At 37.9% G+C, this 25,285-nt stretch overlaps 1 protein-coding gene across 3 annotated transcripts in view; it reads left to right on the top strand.

The window, feature by feature from the left end:
- Window positions 1-12,044, top strand: part of LOC110456332 (germinal-center associated nuclear protein-like) — a 30,615-nt gene extending 18,571 nt beyond the window's left edge. For all 3 annotated transcript variants that reach the window (XM_021507012.1, XM_021507027.1, XM_021507018.1), the window contains 13 exons: window positions 523-707; window positions 1,392-1,549; window positions 2,442-2,606; window positions 2,978-3,519; window positions 4,037-4,185; window positions 4,413-4,604; window positions 5,228-5,482; window positions 6,023-6,184; window positions 7,212-7,338; window positions 7,849-8,047; window positions 8,187-8,367; window positions 9,052-9,154; window positions 10,115-12,044. In XM_021507012.1, the coding sequence (XP_021362687.1) occupies window positions 523-707; window positions 1,392-1,549; window positions 2,442-2,606; window positions 2,978-3,519; window positions 4,037-4,185; window positions 4,413-4,604; window positions 5,228-5,482; window positions 6,023-6,184; window positions 7,212-7,338; window positions 7,849-8,047; window positions 8,187-8,367; window positions 9,052-9,154; window positions 10,115-10,713 (3,017 nt within the window). In that variant the 3' untranslated portion in view covers window positions 10,714-12,044. The remainder of the gene's footprint in view (window positions 1-522; window positions 708-1,391; window positions 1,550-2,441; window positions 2,607-2,977; window positions 3,520-4,036; window positions 4,186-4,412; window positions 4,605-5,227; window positions 5,483-6,022; window positions 6,185-7,211; window positions 7,339-7,848; window positions 8,048-8,186; window positions 8,368-9,051; window positions 9,155-10,114) is intronic.
- The last annotated feature ends 13,241 nt before the right edge of the window (window positions 12,045-25,285 follow it).

Here is a 25,285-nt window from a genome sequence, read left to right on the forward strand (position 1 = left end):
CAGGTTTTGACATGTAGTACTCAAACTCCATCTGTTAATGTAATCAATATAAGTCTTTGAAAGTAATATCTTAACTTCGGTAAACATTGGAGATTTATGATGAAGATTATATCATTATCTTATTTGCCAATGATCAGATTTATTCGAATGGGTTCACAAGGGCAGAATTTAAGGTCATACCTCGAGTCAAAGATCAACATCAGCTACAACTTCTCACAGCAGTGTGAATTTCCAAGGACACATTATGTCATAGTTTATTTAGTCAGACTTCAGGCAATATCAGTTCTTACAGAGAGAGAGTTTGAATTCGGCATTGAATTGTTGCTCACCAGAATTTAGATGGCTAATCCTGCTTTAGCTGTATGAGAGTAAAATGAGACCTGATGGGATTGTACAACAGATCACAAGGTTGAAGGTCTGGACCCATGTAACGTTAACTAATTGGTAAGAATTGCTTTTGGTTTCAATTGACCATAAATGAATCAATAGGTGGTTATGTTTGCACATGAATTTATGTTTCAGATATAGTAGACTTTCCTAGTGCCTCGACATTGACGACAGAGGTCGATTCCACACCAGCTGGGGCCCCACCCCCTTACCCAGGTCCAAGCCAAAGCAGGCCCGTGATCAGGGTAGAAGCCCCCTCCCAGCCAGTACCAGTAGTAGTACCACCTCCTCAACCACAACCGATGAAAGTCACCAACACGGTAAATATAAAATACAATAACAGGATCAAAACAAAAACACAGAACTGGAAAAATTAGTTCTCTTTCACTTACATTTTTTTTTTATTGAAATCGTGTTTTAATATATCTGTAATCATAAGTAAGGTGTCAGAAAGTAGTAATGTTGTGCGTTCAAAATACACTACAGGATCAATTATAAAATATCATAATACATCTTAGCAGCAACATTCAGCTGGACAACATAAACTTGATCTTTGAATATCTTTGATCAAAGTAAATTAGAATCCTTTTCCTAAACATGTATCTCTAATATGTACCATTTAAAGTGATTAATTGTAAAAACCACATGGTAAGTACTTAATCTATGTGTAACAGGAAAGAGAATGGTGTGCTTCCAGCGGGGATGGAACCCTTGATCTCCAGGTTCAGGTTCCTAGTCAGACACTCTACCACTGAGCTTAAGAGAAATTCCTTCTAGCTCTAAGCTGGAAGGCAACCTTAATCCTAATATGTACAATTAAAATCTGCCACAATAGTAATCTATGTATACTGTGCGGTCAGCTATAAACCTGATTAGATGGGTCCTACTGGTAATATTGGGTACCACTCATTGCTTTCTTCAGATTAAGGATTTTTTATGGGACCCTGGGGTTGAATGTTAAATCAACGAATTGATGAGCAGCAGATTTGGTTTCTTGTGTTTAGGAGGTGAAGGAATGTGCCAAGCTGCTGTTCTGGGAGGTCATTGACGAATTCTGTGGTCAGGTGTCCTGTGAGGTGACCAGTGAAGTAAAGACCTACCTGGACCAAAGTCACGCCGTTGTACACTCTCTAGTGGAGGAGGTTGTTCAGGAAAATGTGAAGTAAGGCCAAATAAAATTAATTACCTAGTTCTCAGGCCAATTTCTTTTCAAAATCGTTCATTGTGGGCATTACCTTGTCTTTTTATAGTTGCGTCATAGAGCAAGCCTCCGAAAATCCCCCCACGATGTTCCAGATGAGAATCTCCAACCCTCCATTCCTTATTTATACCGGAAGGAGCGCCATTTGTACACAAGTCATAATCATTTTAACGCTTGCCTGTATATCAATCCTTATCTTTAATCAAATTTGTTTGGCCTAAAGATCAAACGTATCTAAATAACTTAAGCTTAGCCAACAACGCATCGGGATAATTTGTTGGCGTACAGATTTGTTTCCAGACAATATTTGATGATTGGTCAAATTCACAAACACTGAATAAGGCTGCTGCAATTTTATTGACTGATAGTTGGATGATATCTTTTGAAGAAATTATAGAAATAATGTGCCGAATTTATACATACTACCTATGTCTTAGCTCAGGTTTAATGCCCTGTCAAATTTGCAAATAATTAATAAGGCTTGTGGCCCGATAAATAATACAGATGTATTAGATTTCTTAATCAGACACAGACAACACATCACCTTCCATGCATTTCTTGTTTAGCTGTTGCCAATTAAATTTGTTTTGTAAATTATTCTGTCCTTCCTCTAGATAAATTTTCAAAACTCAAACATAAACATCGCTGATCGAGTATCAATAATACTGGAGCTGTATCAACTATCACCAAGTGCAGTCTATTTACATTAAATTTTATAATTTCTGACTTTACAAATTTCAAACATTCATCAAAAAATGATATGTATATAACTTTACACAAAAAGGTCAGAGTTAAGGTAACAAATTTTCACCGGTAGACAGAGACTTTAATCTATGTGATACAATATTTGCAGTGCCCTGTCCATAGCTTACTACAATGAGATCCAAGTGTTGCGTCAGCGTCAGTTCAAACAGGAACGGGAGGCCACATTAAAGAGGGCCATGGCCACACTTGTCTCTGAGGTCATCAAGGACGTGACCAATCAGGAGCTGCTCAACCTTGCCACCGCCAAGGTCAGGTAGGTAACATGCTGATTCCAGTAAGGTCAAGGTCATTATGTATGTTGCTGCCAAGGACAGGTAGGTATCATGCTGATTCCAGTAAGGTCAAGGTCATTATGTATGTTACTGCCAAGGACAGGTAGGTATCATGCTGATTCCAGTAAGGTCAAGGTCATTATGTATATTACTGCCAAGGACAGGTAGGTATCATGCTGAATTCCAGGTCAATGAATGTCACATCAAGTTCGTTACCCATATTAATAATGTTCAGTGATATTTTCAAAAGGGTATGGTTACTTTATTGATTATTATCAGATGTGATTGGAAACTTAATAATAAGTTTTATTTAGTATTTTGCTGACAACAAATATACTGTTTTAACCCTCAGAGAGGTGAAGGCTGAGCTGAAGGAGCAGCAGAAAGCACGTTGTTCTGTAGACGTTGGTGACGAACTGCTAGAGGATGTGATGGGAGAGCTTGTACAATCTGTGTCATCTGATGTCTATCAGAAAGACGTGGTAGAAAGACTGGAGAAACTCGCAGACATTGAGAAGTGTGTCCAGCTCAGAATAGCTGGCAGGTACCTACAGGTGTGGAAAAAGGAATTCTCTGCTCGACAGAAACTCAAACGTGGAATGCTAACCTTCCCGTCAGCTCCCGGCTTGGACACAGCAGCAGAACAAATAGACATGCTTATCCCAGACAGGAGAGAGGATGGAATCATAGCCAACAGTTTCTCCATTAGTGCTGACGCCAGGCTATCACTGGCATCCTCCATACAGCTGTCTGATCAAAGATGGGTTGGTGCAAAGCTTCTCTCTGCCCATGAATTGTACCAGAATCTTTGTCACTGTAAAGCTTGGCAGCCTTTTGATATTGTTAAGCTCGTTGGAGGAAATGTAAAGAGAATCCTGCAAAGAAAACTCAAAGGTAAAACTGGAAACTCTTATGTAATGCTCAGACCTAAATAAACAGTCCCAAGAGAAAGGTTCATAATTATTGAAGCCATGATAGTGATGTTCTGCAATGAATTTCAGCTTCCCATTCACAAATCAATCTGGGAATTTGCCAAAAGAGGTTGCTTTGAGACATAGAGAAATTGTGTTTTTGCTTTTATAGGAGTTATATATTACATACAGATAACAACTGTTTGTCAAGTGTGAATTTGATATTAAAGATAGATTGTCTTCAGATCACGTCATATTGGTAATAAATGTTAGTTACATGCCCTTTGACACTCTGACCCTCAATGGCATGCACAGGTCAAAAAAACGTGAATACCGTTTAAATTTGAGAAAAGCACAAAGATCTCTCAAATTCATTTATAAAAATTGAAATTATTGGTGATTCAACACCCACCTCTAAAGTAGTAACAAAAATAAAAACCTCATTAAATTAGCAGCTTTATAGTACTGAGCTATACCGGCAGGTGTGTCTGTAATTACAGGTAAGCTTCCCACCTCTATCTATTGGAAGCTGGCACTGTCCCTCCCAGACCCGGACATGTGTGATACAGAGGAGGATAAAAATGCAACTGGTCACCTCAATACCTGGCTAAGGTCAAAGTTCTCCAAAAGTTCAAAGGCCAGAGGTCAGGTGAGTGGCTGAAATATGAAAAAAGTTCAAACAACTTTTGTCTTATTCGAGGCAGAATAATCCTGTGTCATCAGAGAGAAAGGTTGATGTCAAAATTGATTTTTGTTTCACAGTAATTTTCCCTAAATAAGGCATACAGAAAAGTTTTAGGTAAATCATAAAAAGAAATTGCAAAAAAAACACACCATTAATCCTTTTTATCCAATACACTGTGTATCTGTGGTCAGGAGGAAGTGCTGAGTCTGTACAAGGCAGACCTGGTCCAGGATGATGACAAATCACAGTGTAAGCTGTGTGTCTGTGTGAGAGCCATCCAGGGGCCTCGACCCAGGAGGGGCAGACGGGGCGTGGAGGACCTGATGGGGGTTAGTGGGATCATCCTGACACTACCCCTGGGCATGGAGGATAGTCCTGATTCTGTAAGTACAAGGGAGGTAAACAAATGAGGGTCAATGGCTTCATTATGGCCCTACCTCGGGGCGTATAGTCCTGACTAAGTATATACAAGGGATGGGACCTGATAGGGGGTCAGAAGGTTACTGGACATGGATGATTCTGTTAGAACAGGGAATGGGGGATAAGGAACCTTTTGGGTCACACTGTTGTCCTGGCCCTCCTCCTAGGATAGTCTTAACTCTATACATAAGGAATAGGGTCTGAATGGAATGAAGGTGTTCATCCTAGCCTAGTCCCGAGCAGGGTTAATGATTCTGTTTGTGTGAACATGATGGACGGGACCTGATTTGGGTCATCTGTTTCATGCTAGTCCTACTTCTGGGCATAGAGGCTATTGCTGATTTAAGAAATACTAGGAAGGGGACAGACAATTGATGGGGTCATCCTGGTGCTATTTCTGGGTATGAATGATGGCGAATACTGGTTTTTGTTCCCAGATATTATTTATGAGCATTATTTGCATCCAATTTAGCAAAACTCTTTCACCTAATAATTTAGCCTTGATATTTAAACTTTACATTTGACCTTGTGTTTGACCTTATGACCTTACATTTGACCTTGTGTTTGATCTTCCTGTTAACTACAGACCTATTGGAGGAGAGTGCGTCAGAGGCTGGATGGTTTACTCCAGATGAAGCCCTCTGACCCGGCAGTATCTCTGGTCATCCTGTGTCCAGTGTCATGTGATCAGTCCATGGTTACCGACGATCTGGTCAGGCAGAACATCATGGACCACTACCTAAGTCTGGACAAAGTGTCCAATGTCTACATACTGGACATAGATTACAGGGACGACCTTGAACTGGGTTTTGACCTTGACAGTTTGTCATTATCTTCAGAGGTAAGAAATATTACATGAAAGTCTTCAACTACCCTCTAGAGTTTCTGTTGAATAAGATCAGTGAGAAAAAAATATTTGACCTTTTCTTAGAAACTGGTCATTTCATTAAGGACCCTTGTCCTACTGTGCTATGGTTTTTCCTATATAAAGTTACTTCCCTATAATATCGTTTTGTATACAACTGTAGCAAAGCTGGGCCGGAACACTTTTGTTGACCAGGTAGCTCAGTAGGTTAGAAGGACTGTAATAATCTGAGTCAGGGGTTCAGCCCCCTGTCTAGCCACACTTTCTTTTACACACAGAACACTGTTGTTGATTATAATATATTTATTTTATCTCTATTATTTTTCATAAAAGTCCCGCAAAGTACAATTTTCTTTTGAGAATTGATTCATATTTATATGGTCATGTCAGCAAAATCGGTTTGAAGTGCATAGTTACAATTTTTGGCAGTGGTACGAGGGTTTTTATGTTAAGATTTCCCGTTTACGCAAATATTAGCACCTTTGTGTATGATTTTCTATATTTTTCCCCACTCAGCTTGGGGAGGCAGTACAGTGGCTGGGTGAGGAATACCCCAACACACCTCAACTGTGTGTGACCTACATACGGGACTACATCGACACCAACCTACACAAGCACTTCTACTCACCTGTCTTCTACAACCTCAAACAGAGGAAGGTCAACGGGTGCTTACACCAGGTAACTACTTAAAACAGAAAGGTCAACAGGTGCTTACACCAGGGAACTACTTAAAACAGAAAGGGCAACGGGTGCTTACACCAGGTAACTGCTTAAAACAGAGGAAGGGCAACGGGTGCTTACACCAGGTAACTAAGTAAAACAGAGGAGGGTCAACAGGTGCTTACACCAGGTAACTGCTTAAAACAGAGGAAGATCAACGCTTAAAACAGAGGAAGGTCAACGGGTGCTTATACCAGGTAACTTCTTAAAACAGAGGACGGTCAACAGGTGCTTACACCAGGTAACTACTTAAAACAGAGGAAGGTCAACAGGTGCTTACACCAGGTAACTACTTTAAACAGAGGAAGGTCAACGGGTGCTTACACCAGGTAACTTCTTAAAACAGAGGACGGTAAACAGGTGCTTACACCAGGTAACTGCTTAAAACAGAGGAAGGTCAATGCTTAAAACAGAGGAAGGTCAACGGGTGCTTACACCAGGTAACTAATTAAAACAGAGAAAGGTCAACAGGTGCTTACACCAGGTAACTAATTAAACAGAGAAAGGACAACGGGTGCTTACACCAGGTAACTACTTAAAACAGAAAGGTCAACGGGTGCTTACACCAGGTAACTAATTAAAACAGAGGAAGGTCAACAGGTGCTTACACCAGGTAACTGCTTTAAACAGAGAGAGGTCAACAGGTGCTTACACCTGGTAACTACTTAAAATAGAGGAAGGTCAACGGGTGCTTACACCAGGTAACTGCTTAAAACAGAGAAAGGTCAATGGGTGCTTACACCAGGTAACTACTTAAAACAGAGGGAAATCAATGGCTGTAAGCAGTACAACCCATGTATTTTATTTTAATTAATGAGTCTTGTAACAAATCATTCATTGCAGTGAAATACAGTTTCCAGTAATTATTCATGTGTATAATTTATGTGGCAGTTTTATATGATTTTGTCATGAAAAGGGGGATTCATTCAAAGCATTGAAGTGACTAATTTTCTGACAAACATATATGCCCATCATTTTGTTACAGAGGCCCAGCGACCTGCTGTCATTGTATAACGCTGTCATTCAACACCTGGAGGCAGTAGTTACCTCCCCTAGACTACTTGACCTCTCCTGGCCAGTCCCAGAGTTCTGCCGTACAAACGCTGCAGAAGGTCAGAACAATGCATATATTTTGTCTTGGTTTACGAGTCAAGTTCTTGAAAATGATTTAGATCTGAAAACTGTTGAATGATAGTAAAAGTAATGAAATATCCATGGAATTTAATTTGAACAATGATTTCCATATTTACTGATATTAAATGCCGGGACAATTTCGGTCATCGCTGTTTTTCTCTGATAATTTTACCGTTCTGTATGTCCCATAGGATTTCAGATTAGGCAAACATTTTGCATTTTATATTATGCATATTTTTCATAAGAAAAATGTAACACACTATTAAGGAACCTATCAAATACATTTTATGAATGCAAACTTTGACTTGTAAAAATAATTGTTGACACAATCATTTAAAAGGTACACAACAATTAATGACAGGTACATTCTAATTATCAGATGATGCTTATTTCAACATTTGTTTAAAAAAAGAAAACTCTAAAGACAAATCACAGGTATATTGGGTAAGATGTTACATACCCTTAAATGTTGTATTGTGATATTTCAGGGCTGCCCACACCCTACTGGAATGACGAGGATCACTTGGAGTATCTGAGTGGCATTGTCCACGAAATGGAATTACCATGGTTACAGGACATTGACCTGGAGAATACAGACTGGTCCGAGGTGTGTGATGAGATTTGGGCCTTTGTCCGAAGTGTGGCTGGAGATGACCAAGGGTCAGCCAAGGTGGATCTTGTTTCCAAGTAAGTTAAGAGTTTTTTAAAGATCTACTTAGTAAATAAAGCAGTGGTTTTGTATCCTTTTAAGTTTTTTCAATAATTATTCGATTTCGTTGATATGCCATAAAAGAGTGTTTCACATTGACCTTTGACCTCTTAACAGAATACGTCTGCTGCTGAAGACAGTACGACGAGACTTCGAGGACACCTGTTACCTTATGGAAGGGGAGAATCGTTGTGAGCCGAGCTTTGAGAATGTGCCCTGGACAGACTTGATCACGGCCTGTATAGAATATAGAATGGCATCCGTTAGTTTTACAGACCCACAGATGGAGGACACTGAGGTAAGTCTCAGTCCACAGGACAAAGCTTCCTGTGTTCAGACTGTCCTCAGAACAGAGGTCACTGTATTCATGTTATTTTATAACAGCTTTTTTACAAAAAGGCTTTGTATATCTATTTTCTAGTTCATTTTCTGCTCTTAATATCCAATTGCAGTACTGATGTGAAGTATTATGGATTAGCTCTCCTTGTCCAGAGCAGAAATTGTTGAGAATTTTAACATTCAAGTTGCAATGTTATACCTTTTCATCAAAAAAATATACTTATGCTAATATTGCCAGTTTGTAGTATTGTTAGTTATTGCAATTACCCGGTAAGGACTTTCATTTCTGTGAATGTATTGTTATATAGACCTGAAAAGTGACATCAACCTTCACCTCATATCGGTCAATATCACTTTCTCAGGTCTATATAACCACATATTGACCTCAACAAACATCCATATGCATAAAACTATGTTCAATATTCCATATCATATGTCTTCTACAGTCAAACATGAAATAAAGGACCACCTTCATTGAAACCAAAAAGTGATCTCTTACACAGGTAGTATCTTGGCACAGATTCTTCTCACAATGGAATCACTGTAATGTGTCAATGTAGTGAGATTAAAGATTAAATAGGTATGTAAGAGAGTTTTAGACTTGTTAACAAATTTTTGCATAGTGGAAATCTCGGTTTTACAGGAAGAAGACAAGGAACTGAAAGTGGTGTACTTTGAGGACCACTTGAAGTCCTACAAACCTCCCGATACCTGGACTTACCTGGAGAGTCATCGAGACATCACAGGTAAGTGAATTCTACAATAACATATACACAAGATCACAACTACATATATTAATTTGATGTCTAAATGAATGTCTGAAAACTTAATAGTTTTGTCATTTGAACCTTTTTAGATTTTACATCTCATGATAAAGCTGATTTTGTGAAAAAACTGTAAATCTGTCTTTTTATGCATGAATTAGTATTAATTTATAAAATATATAAGCATTGTTCATGTACATGTTATGATGAATGTAGAACTTGCTTCTTTATATATTTATGTGAAATATGTTGTGAGTTTTTATGTACCTCTTGATGACATGTCATTTGTGGATTTCCAGAAGATATGCCTAGAGTTTGTAAATAATCTGCCATTGCCTTCTGTAGTAATCAATATAAATGAATACAACTCAGGGGTATATATTGTAACATTGTGATATGTATTGATGAAGACCTGTGACTTTTAGTTCTTGCATTTGACGCTATATAAATGTCACAGTTGTAATATTGACTGTATTCAGTGAAATTTATATCAATGCGATCCGGCTGTACAATACAGGGGAGGGTTAAAGTAGGGAAAACTGATCTGATTTCATCATAATAGAACAAGCACTGTATACCAGGAACTTTTCGCCGCATCTTAACTTTCGCCTTTTTTGGCTCCCAAATGAGGATGAATTTATCGTTACAGCGATTATTAGTACACAACATACACTATGTGGTAATTACATGTGAAGGGCGAAATTAACGCTAGGAGAACATGGATTTTTTCAGCAAAGGGTGAATATTTGACTTGGCGATAGTTTTCCCGGTATACAGTATATAACAATTGTCTGGGGGCCTGTGTTTTTATTCTCTTCCTATGATTTCTTGGTACAGCACTTTGACAGACAAATAAAAAAAGTGAAATCTTTGTCATCATATCACTGTTTTACAAAACTAGTTTACAAATACATAATATAACAGTAACATATTGTTTGACAGGTCTACCTTCCCTGAACAACACTGTACAGACTGCCGTAGAGAAAGCTCGGGAGGCTAGGTTAGAGCAGAGTAGGACACAGGACAGAATTCAGGAGTCTCTCGTAACCTCCTCAACTTGTGCAGATATTGACCTTGAGCCTTTGTCACAGGAAGAAATGGCAGCCAAGGAGGACACACGCCGTCTGCTTGAATCTGTGAAAGCAGAACGTCGTGAATCACAGAAATTTGATCGGTATCTACAAAAGGTTTTAAATGATTGTGACACAGAGAGTGCAGACCAAACATTTGACAGAAATAGTCCGTTGTTTTTTAGTCCCAATTGTACGACACCCCCAGAATTCATGGATGCGTCTGGAATAGAGCCATCTTTGTTCGCAGACTGCATCACTCCCCGACGATACAGTTCATCTGAACTGTCCAGGGTGTCTGACTTTAAGCTCCTGGATACTTCCACCGCTGACCAATCAGCTTTGACCAGTGTTGCGGTCGGTGGTGTGTCAGACAAGCTGACAAAACTCCAGGAAGAAATAGTGCTGTACAGGAGATCCAGTGACATCTTTGAACAGAAGCTGCAGATGTTGATCGACGATGGATTGTGATGCACAGGAATATTTCAAACTTAAAACAGACGTGAAGTGGTATATCCGCATGCTTTTGGATCTTGTATTGTGAGTCTGTTCGAAGTGATTAACATATATTTTAACTCATTCAGCCCTACATATTTCACTTGGACTTACCCAGTCTATGATTTGGTAAGGTTCAAATGTGACTTCAGGGGTGAACGGTTTAATAACGTCAGCTATACTTCTATTATATAAAAGGCTTTTCTCTGAATATTAACAGTACAGAATTGCATACATCAATGTTATAACTATAGGAGACCCGGTTTAAAGTGGCTTTCAGCAAAAAGATAATAGCCCATTAAAAATTTGCAAGTGTTCTATGCTATGGCCATTTGGAATTATAAATTTTGCTGAGAAATAACTTGAAAATGTCCCGTTGGCTTAAGTGTCTTCCTAACCAATGCACAGATCCAAAATGATTAAATCATGGTAAGAATTTCATGTATTATACATTATTTGTGTCGTGAAACAGAATCTTTTCAGCAAGACTCCAGAGTTATCAAAAGTTTCCATTGAACGACTTCAGTAGAATACTGTTGGTCAATTGTTTCAGTCCAATCAGGTCAAAGGTCACGGATTGTGGCCCATAGATAAATCATACAGATTTTGTGAAACAGATCATGGGATAAACAGATTTGTGGACTCGTTACGGTCGGGAAACAGATCATGGGATAAACAGATTGGTGGACCTGTTACTGTCGTGAAACAGATCATGGGATAAACAGATTGGTGGACCTGTTACGGTCGTGAAACCGATCATGGGGTAAACAGATTGGGGGACCCGTTACGGTCGTGAAACAGATCATGGGATAAACAGATTGGTGGACCTGTTACTGTCGTGAAACAGATCATGGGATAAACAGATTTGTGGTCCTGTTACGGTCGTGAAACAGATCATGGGATAAACAGATTTGTGGTCCTGTTACGGTCGTGAAACAGATCATGGGGTAAACAGATTTGTGGACCTGTTACAGTCGTGAAACAGATCATGGGATAAACAGATTGGTGGACCCGTTACGGTCGTGAAACAGATCATGGGATAAACAGATTTGTGGACTCGTTACGGTCATGAATCAGATCATGGGATAAACAGATTGGTGGACCCGTTACGGTCGTGAAACAGATCATGGGATAAACAGATTTGTGGACCTGTTACAGTCGGTAATCAAATTCCTCCGGCGTGCTTGATTGACCTGTTGTATGTGTAAATGTATTGCTAGAATGATTGTGTGAGAGATGACGGAGAGGAAATTGTATTGTGTTTAAGCTATTGGCTAATATCATTCATCAGAAATAAAACTGTTGACTGAAACATTTGATTTTGAATTTATTGTGTGACAACCGGCCAGGTACAACAGTTACTGCATACACCTTATCAGAGAATGAATTCACAGGTCAAATTGGTCGGGAAGTAAAGTTGATTGGTATCTTGAATTGTGAGAAACTAGCTATCAGAACACTGGACATCACCCCTTAGAATTCTAGAAAGCAAAACAAAATATACTGGAGAGTTCCCCTTACCTGGTACCAACTCCCAACCCCTGCCTTCACAGCTATGGCCTGAGACTCAAAATTGCCAGAAATCAGATACACACCTGGTGCATACTTGCCAACTCTCCCTATTTAGGAGGGAGACTCCCGATTTTGGACCCTTAAATTTAGCATTTCAACTAGTGAATTTGCTAAACTATTCCTAAATTCTAAGATGTAATGATTTCATCTAAAAGAGCAACTCAAAATATGTAATTTTTTAAAGGATTATATTGTCACTAGGGGTATATACACGCATTTTATTTATCTTTTAATTTTAAGTATGCAGAATCTCCCTCATGGAAATTTCCCTGCTATAAGTATGCAAGTATGCTGATGGTTGAAGGGATTTTGAAAAGTTTTGGTGTGTAGTAGCCCTGAACCAAAAGGATTCAATATTGTGTAAATGAACGGTACATGTGCTCTAACCAAGTGTTGTAACCAAGGTATATTTCATGTCAATTTACATTACCAGTATAGGACAATGTCAATATACAAGGACAGTCCCCAAAGGACCAATACAGTAGCACAAGGGCAGAGTAGTCATCAGAGTGTCTAATAAACCAATGGACGGTACATAGGTCAATAAGTAGAGTGTTAATTCAAATTAATTAACTCATTCACCCCTGAAGACACATTTGAACTCTTCCAATTCAAAGGTTGGTATAGTTCATTATGAAATTTAAGGGGTGAATGAGTTGAGGTACTTAATATCTACATTTTAACATAAAGAACTACAGAATCCTAGTGCATAATGACACCGAAAAAAAAACCTTTTTTGTTATTGTTCATTAGCCAATTATGATTGTCTACAAAAGTACCACAGTGTCAACATAATGATAAAATTGGAATCGAAAGTCAGTATGACAACCAAACAATGAAAGACAGGTTTTCTGAAAAAACAAAGGAAATTCAGCATTTCACGAAAAGCAGAAAAAAGCAACATTTTACAAAAAAAATGTCTTCATAAATTCCAAAATACATTTTAAAAAATCACTAAAACGAAAAACGGAACCAATTTTTTGGAAGGTCAGCATATCCTGTACCAGATGTGGGACCCTTTACCTGGGTAATGCAACCCTACACAATGTTGAACATTAACCGTGTGCCTAGACTGCACAGGGACCCGATAACCAACATCAGGGTGTATATATTTGGAGCTATCTTGATGTGTTAATGTTTCAGGGTTTTATATCAATGATCTGTAAAGTTGATACCCCGATTTACATTTGGGACGGGGTACCAAGTGTTATTGATAACCCCCCAAAACGTCCAATAATACTGCCACACACCGGTGTAGGTCCACACATACACCCTGTTGTTGTAATAATGACAGGCCCCTGTGTTGGACGCTGGCTTGTGATTATTTGACCATATCGGTCACTCTCATCATTTCGGATGTAAGACCCCATACATGAAAGCTATACTACCAACTAGTCAATCACCGTCTTATTTTCTGAGGCATCATTACTGAAAACCTTTACGGATTAGGGCGGAATATGATTAGTGTGGCTATGATTAAGTTGTCTATCACTGTGTACCGGTCATGTCATTGTTGTTCCGCCACGGTTTATTATGATAAATTCTCCAAAGAAAACATTCCATGTTGTCAAATTATACGAGGACTGTTTGCGTTAAAATGTAAACTATTACGACCCGACAAGAAGTTATCAGCCGATAATTATTGGTTCAGATTGTCAGGTTGTTACATAAACACCACCTGTCGTCCTCCTTTGATACTGTACACCCTAACCGAAGACACCAATTCTGACACTGACATCCGATCTGGTGTATGGGACATCATTAGAAAGGGTAGCGTCACAGCTACAGAGACATAGCTTTATGTTAAGTATGATGAAGACGTGGATTGTGTTATCATAAATCTGTCATAAACGTTGATATTTATAAGAGGACACCGACCAGCCAAATCTAGCCCGAATTTGGCGTATTTAAAACAAAAATATGGCAAGTACGTTCAATATCCACTCTAAAAGCATTCTATTTTCAGCCAGCCCCTGACCTCCCACGTGGAGAGCATGGCTTCAAGTCCGAATTTTTACCTTTAAAATGAATAAACTGCAAACATATATTTTCCATTGATCACTATATGAATATCTAGCCCCATCCCCTTTCATGAAAATCTGTATCCACCCCAGGCGGACGTACAGTGTAGACGAACCCTGGATTTTTGTCGCTAAGATAGTACAAAAACTTATGTTCTATAAGGGAGGATTTCCTTAACTCAATATATAAAGAAAAAATGGTGAACTTGTGTTTTCGTAAATGTATTGAAAATCAATACATTTCAGTATATGAGGTTTGAGTCGACTTTTTGTCAGTTTTGGTTTATTGAGTTAGTTCCCTTTGGCCAACACTAGTACAAGTCAACATGAAAAGGATAATCATTCCGCAGACAAATAAAAATGTGACCTGGAAGGAAAGGCATTCCTTTACCACGCCTGGCACCCATCAGGATATCGCCTGTCTAATCCGAAAAAAGCTTGTAAGTCACCAACAGTTCTGGACGCGGTGAAACATCCTAGCGATGGACATCAGGTGACTCCCACAGGGTATCGACGGTGACACATATCCCATACAAACATGTATGTTACTACTGGGAAAAAGAAAGTTAAATCTTAAACAGTAAAGTAGTAAAGTTTATTATGGTGAAGTACAGTCAAATATCGTAGCTGGNGAAAAAATCTAATCTCCTTCCTGTCATGAAAATGCATAAAATCTGTTTGGCCACGACCTGTAATGTCTGAAGTTCTGGGGAATGAATGAAGTGATGACGAGATTAATATGAATAAAGGAGCGGTATTATTTGATTCATATCTTACATGTTACATATCTAACTTTGTTGTGATTGGGTGAGATTTTTAAGACGTCATAATCGGGGGAAAATATCGCGAGTTCATTTAAATTTCATATGTCTTGGTCAATGAATCTAACCCGCTTTAAACATCATCTCGCCAAAGACTCGCTAAAATAACAGTTTTAAATCTTTCTGAACAAAGCTGATATAAAACGGAACCTGATTTAAGATTGTATATGTCTATTAACACCTGGCAGTTTATAGACCTAACACGTACTCTGTAATGGGTCGACAGCCACCGATAGGACCACTTACAACAAGTGTATTAAAGTGTAAAGCCCTCGATCCTCTTGACTTCCGACTTCAGGCCAGGCCAAGTAAACTGGTTCGTGACCAACAGAAGTACACATACACAAATTACACATTACGTGTGGCCTTAGTAGGCGACATTGTTCTTAATTCACTAACACAATTGATTTACTTTGTCGTCATCTCTGCTAAATGTATTTATATATCTTATTAGATTTACAAGATCGTGCATTGTTATAAGTCAGTTACTTGTCAATACTGACTCCCTAACGTTGTTTACAGTGACGTGCGATTAGAAGATACCTTGTGAACAAAAAAATGATATCATCACTTTTAAATCAAAGTCACGTAAATGCACCGACATAGACGCACTTACTGAAAGTTTCAGCGTCAAAACTGTCTACTTGTTGATTGAAGTTAATGTAACGAAATATACGTGAACAAGGCCATCCACACAGAAACAAAATTGGAAATCTGGGGCCGAATTGAAAGGAGAACAACATAGACCTAGGCCGTAGGGGGCACCGAAACAAAAGGAAAACAACATGAACCGAGGATACACCAAAACAAATAGAGAACAACATGGACCGATGAGACACCAAAGCAAAAGGAAAACAACATGAACCGAGGATACACCAATACAAAAGGAGAACAACATGAACCGAGGAGACACCAAAACAAATAGAGAACAACATGAACCTAGGAGACACCAATACAAAAGGAGAACAACATGAACCGAGGAGACACCAATACAAAAGGAGAACAACATGAACCGAGGAGACACCAATACAAAAGGGAACAATATGAACCGAGGAGACACCAATACAAAAGAAGAACAACATGAACCGAGGAGACACCAAAACAAATAGAGAACAATCTGAACCGAGGAGACACCAATACAAAAGGAGAACAACATGAACCGAGGAGACACCAATACAAAAGGAGAACAACATGAACCGAGGAGACACCAAAACAAAAGGAGAACAACATGAACCGAGGGGACACCAAAACAAAATGAGAACAAATGAACCGAGGAGACACCAAAACAAAAGGAGAACAACCTGAACCGAGGAGACACCAATACAAAAGGGAACAACCTGAAACGAGGAGACACCAATACAAAAGGAGAGCAACATGAACTGAGGAGACACAAAAACAAAATGAAGGATATCATGAACATCAAAACAGACATTGAAGTAAATTAACGGGTAGTCCCTGTCATTGACTGGCTTTTTGGATATTAATCATAAGAACTCGTTGGTTTATAGATAAATCAACTACACGAACTAGTAGTACACTTACAATTGAATATTAACTTCTACAAAAGGAATCGGTACGCCTACACTTCAACAAAGCGAATCATTACGCCTGCACTTTAACAATATAAACCAGCTCAAAAGCGCTTCAATGATTGTTTACAGTGCGTGATTCCCTTACAAATGTTAGCTATTAGTCTACAGTGAATACACATTACAGTACTAAAGTTGGGTAGGGTAATTATAACCGTGAATACCAATATGGCGGCTAATATCAGCTGTATTACACTTAATCATATAATTAGTATTTCTAGAGCCCTGTAATGATCTGTTTAACTTTGAGGTAGTTGTGGGACTCCTTGTGTGGTCGCACAGATGAGCTGACACTACCAGTGACATAACTTGTGTTTCCATTGTATCATACGGATAGAATTGCATTGAGTATGCAGAAAAAAATGACATAGATACTTAAAGTATTTGTGCGAGTTGTACCACATCTGGTCGGCTATATCGGCACGACCCAGCTGTCCTACCTTAACTTACATGACAGGGTTCTAAAATAATAATCTAGAAACTAAGAAAAATACATTGTAAATTTTCAGATATTCTCAAAATTAACATTTCAATAATCAGGCTGTATTCAGGAAGATATACCCTGAAAAATCGAATCAACTTTTAGACATAAATTTGTAAAAAAAAAATGAATAAAAAAAATACATATATTAATAAATTGATTTTATTTTGCAACGATTGGGAAACAAGTATCGCTCTTGTTGGCCCGGATGGAAACGCACTGAGTCGCTTTAATGTGGGAGAATAGCGGAGTGCCCAGAAACAACCCCCTGTTTTCAGACAGTGACCACATACATTTTTTGAAACCCAACCGGGGAATCGAACCACAGCCGTCTTTGCGAGTGCAGTATCCCCTGTGCCACCCGACCATACACAAATATTCTTACAAGAGCTTTAATTGAGAGATTTTAAAAAAATGGTGTTTTTGAAGAAACATTGAAGAGATTTAAAGCCAAAACTGTTTTCAATGATTTAAGCGTGTAACAAGTAAGCTGATTTTAGCACAGAATCCATGCTTGGACATGAGAACAGTTTCATAAATATGGAACCAGAACTGGCGGGTACCAGTGTGAATACGTGTGTCTATAGCATATACCTCACACAGACTACAAAATCTACGACAGGCAATTCAGTCTGGCAAACTTTGAAAAAAGAAACATATATTGTATTGCCTTTGCCTAGAAACTTGTTAAACTACTCGACATTATTGCAGAATTTATTAAAAGGATTTGGTGTTCAGTATTATAAATGTAAACCTGTTAAATAGATTATTTGTGTGTGAAATTAGTCCCATATGTTATACCTACTGTGCAAATTCAATTAACCTTTTCACACAAGTTCTTCTATTTAGCCACCTGGCAGCTTGTACTGGGAAATTCAATGTGCTGTACGAAAACAATTTCACACGTGTTTAGGGTTAGCTGTGATATCAAATCTTAAGTGGTTTTATGTCAAATGCCGATTGTTTAAGTTATCTAACGTCTACTTAAACAATTACATTGTTGGGCTGTTCACTGTGTTTGCCAAAAACTGTGCTTTACATTATGTAAATGACATGCCGTAATTTGACGTTTATAAGAAATAATTCGAAGAAGACATTTTGTATCAACTTTTCTTTCCACATACATGTATATACAATTCGTGTTTACATAAACAAAGATATAATTAGTGTTCGTAGAGCATATTTTGAAAATTAAGGTCGATAAAATTGACAAATTCAGAGCAATGTCCTGTCGGTCGAAAGACGGGCGTTTGTGATGTCTAATCATTACATGAAAAACATTGTCCATAATTAGAGTCAAATCACATACTTGGTTTACTCTTTCTAATAATATATTTTATAAAGTACACAATAGTAGGGACAGAGGTGACTCCAAAGCTATAGGAAAGTCACCAATAATCCTGGTTTACCCGTTGTCAGTATAATGTGACCGGGCGGAATGCAGTTCTGGGTGCCTTTGCCATGGTATTTCAGTGAGATAGCACTATAAAGTTGGCATCAGATCTGCGCTATCACACGGAGGCAATTGCACCAACTTACCCTGTCTCCGGCACACATACACACATACACAACACACACATGAGACCACGTCCTTTAATGACCTTAGGTGTTAATAGGACGTTAAACAAAATAAACCAACCAACCAACCATAAATCCTACACCAAATTGAGGCACCACCAGGTAACCTAGGTAGGATAAGACTTCCTACATCACCTGTTAGTCTCTCGTCAGTCAGGATGTCTCCTAGCAGACTCAGAGACATATATGTCGATTACCAAGCACAACACTCGTTTTAAATCATGACTTAGATGATGACAACTGTAGCATGTAATGATCAGCCTCCACAGATTCTGTATTTTATATGTCATATTTTTATTTGCTACATCAGGGCCTGTTTTTAAGTCCTGTTAGACAATAAATAACGAAAACAAGGTTCTCTTCGAGTATAACTTCACACTTTATACATGTAGCAGTACTTCTGACCTGATTTCCGAGTTCAGTTTTAGTATCGCCGTGACCTGAATTCTGACGTGGCTGTTTTAGTATAATCATAACCTGATTTCTGACGTTGCTGTTTTAGTATAATCGTAACCTGATTTCTGACGTTGCTGTTTTAGTATTATCGTAACCTGATTTCTGACGTGACTGTTTTAGTAACCTGATTTCTGACGTGGCTGTTTTAGTATAATCGTAACCTGATTTCTGACGTGGCTGTTTTAGTATCGTCGTAACCTGATTTCTGACGTGGCTGTTTTAGTATAATCGTAACCTGATTTCTGACGTGGCTGTTTCAGTATCGTCGTAACCTAATTTCTAGACGGTTTATTGTTTTCTTTCAGTAAACATTTCAACTGTGTGTTAGACAGTTCGTGGTGGGCGTTATTTTCTCTATTTAACATCATATTTGTCACATGTGGAGCAGGAAATAATTCCACTTCCGGATCATCTAGTTCCGCATTAGCTTTTTGTTTGGGTCCAAGATGTATTTTATTTTTGTTTCGTTATCTCATCTGGTCCAATTGTTGGGCATAATTTTGAATTCTGGTGTTTTTTTCTGTGTGTTGACAATTTGGTTTCTGTTTTTAGGCAGGACAGTCTGGCATGTTACTGGTATTACAATTCACTTATAAAGCCACCACTATCACCACAAATTTCCCCACCACCGGCACCACCACCACTATCACCACAAACTTCCCCACCACCAGCACCACCAGCACTCCTGCTATCACTACCCCTCACTGATGTAATAGCTTTTCACGGGAACATATAAGTTGTTAGTATATACACTTTGTATATAGAAATGTTATCGTATTTTTAAGATACTTGTTAACTTGTATCTCAAATGAACCATTTCTGTCGTTTTATTACATAATTAAAATCTCATCAACGCTATAACGCTCGTAAATACTGAGTTTTTAGAGTAAATTATCTAAAGGAGCAAGAAGAAAAAATGTGTTCCGTTACTTTGAAGTGGAGTCCATATCTATGCCCGAGATACAAAGTATGTGAAAACCACTTCCACTCGGCTTTTCAGGGACATTGCTGACCTGACAAAATTATTATCTAATGTCGAAATACGAAACTATCAGCAATTTTGAACGTTTAAATGTTGCCTGAATAATCAAGATACACGAAACACATCTTCTGTAACTACATGAACAACACAATGTAATTGACCAAAACCATCATTCACTTGATACGATTCAAATTTAAGTAATTTCTTATGTACTATTATACCATTCTGAGCATGCATTTCATGAAGATGGAAAATGAAAATAATAATATTGTCATTGGAGGTCCAGCGGGGGTCAAGCTTTAGGTCAGTGGTCAGTTTGAGGTCGTAGGTCACATCATTTGGTTACTGTAACCATTCTGTACAGAGCAGTGTTCTATTTTAGAACATTCAGCGTTGTCCATGCATTAAAGGGCATGGCTTTTTGCCTCTCATTTATCATCCAGAACTTTGAATTAACGACTCCACAGTCTCGCATTCGTCTTCAACCTTTGTGTACCTTCAAAACGACAAAAATAGTCAACTCAAAACCGTAATGCCTAAGGTCATGATATTTGGCATGTCATTTGCTGAGATGAATGGCTATCACGTTTGTTCAATGACAAAATATGTAAATGACCTTGACCCATTTACAAGGCTCCAGCTGATTTCTCCACAAGGTCAATACGGTTTTGAGTTATGATATTTGTCATGTAGGCTGCTAAGTAGGTAAAAGACTACGTACATATACTTTATAAACAAATAGCATTGACACTTACTGAACGTCTCAGGGGTGAACTATATTGAAATTCAAAACTGCTTCTTAAGAACAACAAAGCCTAAAGTCACTATAGCCTGTAGTTTATTTCGGTGAACGGCAGTTTGAAATAAACAACCTTTCTCGATTTCTAACTGACACGGTATTAACGTTTAACGTGTTAAGAGGTTTCAACCATCTTCTTCTAGCCACTATATACTATAAAATAATGGTATTTGATATATCGCTTGCTGATGTGGAGGGCTGATCAAATTACAGGAAGTTATATCCAATGTGACTGCTATAGACTGGCAACCAGTCACTAAATCCCCGAATTATGGAGACGGGGGCCAGTTTATGACCGCTAAAGCTATTTGATTGGAAAATATTAGCATTTTAGATTTAGATATACTATGCTAATGATACATACTCCATGGAACTCCTTTTTTTGTTTATTTAAGTCCAAAACTCAAAAACATACAAAAATTCGGAAATCTCATCAAACAAAACTGCCATAAACAATAGCTTCCGTAATAGATGTATATGTGAACAAACACATCTTCAAAACAGAGAGTCATACCAAAAATGTATTTGGTGCACATACCTAAACGACTTCCCGGAAGAAGTCAAATTGACAGACAGTAGCGCATGTGTCAATTTATATTGTGAGAGCGTGACTTTTGTTAGTTCAGAACTAAATTTTAACTGTAATAAGATATCGGCGTATTTATATTTCTGTCATAAAGAAATCATAATTCATTTCAATGTAGAGGTTAGCACATTTTAACATTCCCTCTTTAAAGTATCCGAGTTGCTCCAATCAGATAAATGCTGTCAAAATTTATCTTTTCCTTTTCTGAAATGTAGTTTTTCTTTGTCAGATATGAGGTCTGTAATTGACTTCATACGCGGTCTAAATATTTCCTCGTAAGATGTGATTAAATCTTGTATGTTCAGATCTGAACGATTTAATACAACATGTCGTACTTTTTATCATGTAAGATTGGGCCCTCTTTGTTGTAGCGTAGGTGAGTAATTGACATACGACGGGATGTAAAGTGGTTCTTTATTTTCCATTTTAACACAATTTTTGCTCTTATACCTTTGCCTTTTGAAAATGAGACAGCACGAGCTTTGTCCGATATTAAGTGCCGTAGTGTAAGAGAGGGCTCTGCTGGTTTTACGATTTTATTGTATAATTTAGAGGGTGAAAATGATGGTCGATACTGGCTAGATAGTAGTGTCACGGCACAAAGAGAGGTTTGTATAAACTTCAGTACGATAAAGTAGATATTCGGATATTTACAATCATGTATTTTGGTACGCTTTTTTTTAACTTCGGGTTTCTTTTGTAATCTATTGTATTTAAAAAAATAATAATATCAGTATCGAGACCACTTGAACAAATGTATCCTATTGACAAATTGATTGTGTTACCATGGTGTTAAAACGTTGATTAATGCTGATACATCTGTGCAAAGTAAACTATCGCAATCAAAATACCATAGTTTATAGGCATGAAAACACTGTCTACAAGAAAGTTGCCGAATAATCATCAAAACTTTTATTCGAACTCAAAATCGGTAAAGTAGGGGAAGTTATGAACAAAGGAAAATGCTACTTAAATACCATAGAAAAGGTACAATGACAATAAGACCAGGTGTTGCGGAAGGGTAAGCGTCTTCCGCATCATCGACAACATGTATCGACATGCAGAAAAGACGACATGAAGATCATCGAAACGAAATTAGGTGCAAACATTTCCTGAACCGTATGTGGATCCGTCATGATGTCTCCTGTCAAACCCAACGATCTAAGACATACAGTTGGCATGTCTGCAGTAACTGTGTACAATGAATTCCCAAATGATAGAAACTATTTCAAGGTGCCGACCTTAACACTTCATCAACGTATATTTGAAGCATCATTGTCAAATCTTGCATTGGATATAGTGTTCAGTTGGAGATTAATCTATCTACGCCGAGAAGTTGTTACAGCCGTCATCTTGACCAGGGCACAATTCTAAAAAGTCGGACTGGCTAACACCTCAACCTTGACCAGGGCACAATTCTTAAAAGTCGGACTGGCTAACACCTCAACCAAACGCAAACCCTATAATCTAGTATATTTTCGTAACTATCAAAATTCAAAATAAAGTTGTATGTATAGGGATTCAAAATATTTACCTGAAGAGAAAGGAAAGATATAAATTTCCAGACATTTCTCAAACGTCACATTTAAAAAAAAATACGTTTAAGTCTGATTAGGCTGACCAGACAGGGAACAGCCGACCCCTAGCCCCTACAAGAGTTGGTCTGTCATCGTTAAAGACCTATTCACTGCGTTTCAGATTTTAAGTGGCAGACACACTTCCCCGAGTTGCAGATTTTGGCCTTTTTGACGGCCATACGATGCAGAAAATGTTTATTTTGTTTTGCTATCTGCATCCACACACTAAATTATTAGTTGTAATAGATGCTATCTTACTTTGTTTTTCTAGAGTGATCATTTCGCTTATTTGCCAGATATTTATGGTTGTAGACTATATCACACAGACCGGAACTGGATATTTAAGAGGAAATTGCCATTTCATTCATGAGTTCCACGTTTGATAAATGAGTACCTTGTCCTGGTGTTATTTATAACATAGGGCGCTAATGATTCCCATCTTTATGGAAATCAGAGATGAAGTGTACACTTACACAATAAATCAGATATGGAGATGATGGCTGTGTTTACAAAGATCATCTCGTTTCATTTATTTTGACCTATGATGGGAGCATAAACACTGCTTTTAATGTGAGAATACAAAATAAATACAAAATATGATACCTTTACCAGTAAAATATTGTCAATGCTGTACCACGATGAAAGCTTAAGTTGGTATTTTTTTTCTGTTAAAATGTGAGTGGTTACCAGGGTTTCCAACCGGAGTAGTTTAAATCTTCATTATCTTCATAAAAATGGTACTCACGCTGACCATGATATCAGTGTTTGCTAGATCAAAGACTTCGTTGATTGTATCTAAATGTGTCAGCGATTTACATGCTTTCATCGTTTCCTTTATTTCAAGGGCGACGCACAGGAAACGCTGACCTTCCGGAGCTCACAGTTTCGACCCTTTTTTTTGCGGAAGAGCCTCATGTCATTCCATTTTGTCGATGTTTCCCTCAGTCATGTGTTATACTACTACTTTTTTGTTTCCGTTGATATATATATATATGTCAATACTTCAAATATCACTATTATGTGACGTCATAGTTTATGACATCAAACCTTCAAATAAACAGTCTGAAGAATCTCCTAGAAGAGATGAAAGTACTAAAGACTCGTTGTTAAGAATATTTCTTTATATAATATATATATATATATATTTATATATATTTTGTTTTAAACCAGATTCACAAATTCCAAAGGTGTGTTTATGGCTAAATATGAAGTCCGTAGCTGTCAAATATCAGGGAAATACGGCAGACGTGGTGTCTGAAATATTTGAAATAAATATTTTTAAAACCTGACAATCAAATGAATGTTGAAGCATTTACGTAGCAATAAAAGATGATCAAAATGTGTATACGTGTAGAATATTGCTAGTTTGACGTGAGTCACCGTAGCAGCATTAAAATAAATGATAAAGCCAACAAATTGTTCCAGCTTTATGAAACACAATAATAAACATCCCATTAAATTGCTTCGTAATGTTATTTTGATGTCAAAATGTGGAAATATTCTTGTTATTTCTCATTTTTTCCCACTCGAGATTTTGACATACATCTATGCGAATGCGAGATGGTATCGGATAATACATTTTTGATAAGGAAAAAAAATCGGACTTCAGCAATAAAATGCAATAAAGTCATGATTTGAAGAATTTGCTCTTCATAAGTTTAAAAATATAAATAATTATGTACATATGTAGATGAATAAGCGTTAATCCCGATTCTGTGTCCCCGACCCCCCGTTTTTTATTCCCTCCAATCCGAGTCATTAGCCGAGTAGTGTTACATGTTTATTCTCCGTGACGTAATGGTGCTTTAGACTTGCACTTTCTCTAGACTATTGAAATTAGGAAGAAACAAATGATAATTTTACCTCTTAGATGTCTGATGTCTAATTAACTAGTGTAGAGGGAAAATGCAAGTTAGAATCCTCGACACGAGCTTTGTAGTCAGTCAGCGCTGTCGTACATCTCCACCGACACTTCTATCAGAATGAGGCTATGCTACAGAGCGCCTCTCATTGGGGTTGGGTGGAAATGATACGGGATGTGTACTTTTTCATTGTGATAAGACGCCGGGTTATCTATCATTTTGCA

Source organism: Mizuhopecten yessoensis, unplaced genomic scaffold (assembly GCF_002113885.1).
Source record: "Mizuhopecten yessoensis strain PY_sf001 unplaced genomic scaffold, ASM211388v2 scaffold1011, whole genome shotgun sequence".
Lineage (NCBI taxonomy): Eukaryota > Metazoa > Mollusca > Bivalvia > Pectinida > Pectinidae > Mizuhopecten > Mizuhopecten yessoensis.